We start from the raw sequence: 3088 nt of genomic DNA, 5'->3' as shown, positions 1-3088 counted from the left end.
ACGTAGAACAATTATAGTTCTTAGAGCATCATTTTGAGGGGCTTTTTTAGCTCCTACTTCAGGATAGGTACTTTCGCAGCGCAATAGGAAACTTGTGACATAGGTGTACGGCCATTGGTTGAGATGTAGGTATATAGCATGAGGCAGAAAAACCTCATATCTGGGGTGGGATTTCCCCTTTAACTATATTATTCATTCAAGCAAGACCATGACCATGTTATTATCGATAACGTCTTTATTTGCTAACTGAAGAGTTGGTAACAAACATATTTTCGCATTCAGTTAATTCCAGAAAAGTTACACACAACACAGAATTTTTATACCCAAATAGATCCTTCATTCTTTTAAGGCATCTGTGTGACTTCTGGTCTACATTAGACTCTTTCTCTGGTCATTAGACCAGAGCACATTTATAAGAATGCTGTTCTTTGGTCAGTCCCCGTTGACCATAAAAGACATCCTTGACTCATACGGTGAGAGCCATTATCCATCACATACAGAACTCTGGAACACCCTACTCCATGCAGGACTCATTCTTGGCTGTTCCCTCCCTGATTTGGAGTTTTACGTCCATCACGTGGCCGTCCAGTCTGCCTGCCTGGGCCTTTTCCTCGACCAGCTCCGCCTCCCCTCTTTCTCCTCTGACCAGTTCTCTGTCCCTCTGCCTCCTCCCTGGCAGACTGCGCCCACAGGGCATCAAAGCAACCCGGGGCCTGGTACCCCGGCTGGTTCTTATCGAGCGGGTCCTTGGAAAGCAGCACCCATATGCCCGGCACATTTCTGCTGACAGTAAGGCTGTCCAAACCGGCCTCGGGCTCCAGTGGTTCCCACACCTCCTGCACTGTACGGTAGAGCAAACGAGTGTGCTGGTGCAAGCCTCGCACTCGACGCTTCAGGATCTCCACGCACGTGATCGCTTTGGCCACACTGGGTCCGGACCCTGTGAATAGGATCTGACGACAAATTTTCTGCGGCGCTCCTTTGTTTGTCTCGGGGTTCTCATCGCCGCCCTCACTTTCCACACTGGCTGGCTTCTCCTCCATACGACTCAAGGCAAATCTCATCAGATTCCGGATCTTACTTCCATCTTTCACTCGCACCTCTGGAGTGTCACTGGGTAGATCAGCGAAAGGACAGGGGCAGGGCTGCTCCACAGTGCGTGCTTTGGTATAATTCTCCATATCTCGTGACCTTCAACTGCACATAGACAGAGTAATACACTGTGAAGGGAGAAATTCGCACTCTCTCGGTTGCATAGCCTACTACTGTTGTACTGTCATGCACCAGTACATGTGTTATGTACAAAGGTTAGCTACATTTTATGGTCAACAGATTTTGTAGATTATAAGAGAAGCCGTTGTTGAGAACGATTTTTTTTTGTTATTCTACTCTACTCGTTAATTCTAGGATCCCCTGTGCTGAAAACACATTTCAGAAATGCTAACCTGTAAACAGAATGCTAAACAGAAACTAAGTCAACGATGTCAAATGACCTCCTCAGAGGAAATACCACCCAACGAACCGTCTCCACAATTTAAATTCATAAGCTGAATTAAATAAACATCTCTATGTGTTGTGTCTGCAAATAAAGCTATTTAAGGCAACAGTTCACCTACCTAATCTTGAATGACATGAAGGGGTAACTACAGTTGAGCACGCTGCTTCTTGTTGAGGAATGTTCGTCTTACTAGTAGTCAGTGACTCGCTAGCTCGGAATATCAGTTTCCAGGCGCGTCAGTGTGTTTCATATAATCAGAATCTGTCATGTGGTAAATCCATAGTTTAACATTTACTTTTGCTCAAGCCATAAGTGAACCACCTCATGTGTACTGCCGTACGCATTCATGACGGTTATACACGGCTACCGTTCAAATTTGCTGCAAACTGTTGCAAACTGTTACACGGGATTCTGGGAAATGTAGTTTGTATTTATAGTTTGGCATTTTTGAATCGTTTCCCCCAGCAGTGTCGCCATTTGACGTACATGTCTCAATTCCGTACATGTGATGTTAAGAGCAATAGTGAAACAAAATTTTTTAATAAAGTTGATAAAATTGCTGCTATGTAATTTTTCCCTTTGCAAGACCGTGCATTTTTTAAAATATTTTATCCGGTGTTTAGCAATGCTTTCATGACCCTATGGCACTATAATAATTGTTTTATGATACTTGGTGAAACAAAGTATAAAATAAGAAGAGAAGAAAATGACTGCCTTCCCTTTTTGCAGTTAAATTGTTGTTGCCAAAAATTTTTTAAATGTGGCTAAACTCTACTATCTTCTGACAGTCCATATTAGGGCAGATAATGAGTGGTATATTCTCATAAAACTTTCAAAAAGGTTAGATAAGTCCCTTGAACAAAAACAGATGGAGGTTTTACACTAAATATCCATATTTTGCCCTGACACAGAGAGTGCTGATGCAAGATAACAGAGGTTTCAGCAGAGAGTTTGGCTATATGTCGGGATCTTATGACTCTGACCTGTGATTCTGAATGTTTATCTGTTTGATCCAGATATTGGAGAATAAGCATGATCACCAATGTTACATGTGCCCAGAGTGATGTTTAAAGAATGCCCAGCCACTAATTAATCACTAAGCCAGCAAACATCAGTTGATCAGTTATGTAGGATATTAGGACCCAGCAGATGTGCTGGTGTTTTGGGGCTTAGTGGCAACCTTTATCACAGGCAATTCTCATCATAGTGTAATACAAGCCTAGCAGTTAGTAAAGCAGGATGAGACTGTAGGACGTTTGCGAAGTTGTCTGCTCTTAAGAGTGCCTTTTTCACTTGGAATTTAAGATTTCACTGTATATAATGTTTGTAATGTTGCAATTTCAAATGAAGCCAGTGGGTGTATCTCTAAATTCATGTTCATATGTTGTGCAGGTAGAGTGTGCTCAGTATAACAGTGGGATGGGAAGCTACCTTTGTGGCTTTGCTGGCTAAATCCAACCCTAAATTATCAGCGTTTAAAATGAACTAAAGCTTTTTGGTGCTGAGCAGAAGTACTATCTTTCATCAGCTTCACAAGTTCCTGGAAATACATAATATCGGGTTGCGACAATAGATATTATCGTGCAAAGC

The 3088-nt window shown here is 42.4% G+C and overlaps 1 protein-coding gene across 1 annotated transcript; it reads right to left on the bottom strand.

The window, feature by feature from the left end:
• Positions 1-307: 307 nt before the first annotated feature.
• rpp25l (ribonuclease P/MRP 25 subunit-like) lies at positions 308-1784 on the bottom strand. The gene is made up of 2 exons (XM_030782669.1): positions 1617-1784; positions 308-1197 (listed from the first exon to the last, which is right to left on the bottom strand). The coding sequence occupies exon 2, from the start codon at positions 1179-1181 to the stop codon at positions 531-533; it is 651 nt and encodes a 216-aa protein (XP_030638529.1). The 5' UTR covers positions 1182-1197; positions 1617-1784; the 3' UTR covers positions 308-530.
• Positions 1785-3088: the final 1304 nt, after the last annotated feature.

Source organism: Chanos chanos, chromosome 8 (assembly GCF_902362185.1).
Source record: "Chanos chanos chromosome 8, fChaCha1.1, whole genome shotgun sequence".
Taxonomy (NCBI): domain Eukaryota; kingdom Metazoa; phylum Chordata; class Actinopteri; order Gonorynchiformes; family Chanidae; genus Chanos; species Chanos chanos.
The sequence above is the reverse complement of the archived record's forward strand: the minus strand, read 5'-3'. Positions and strand labels throughout refer to the sequence as shown.

What these genes read in the sequence shown, in the direction of transcription:
- rpp25l (XM_030782669.1), bottom strand. Translation starts at nt 1,181, where the DNA reads ATGGAGAATTATACCAAAGCACGCACTGTGGAGCAGCCCTGCCCCTGT.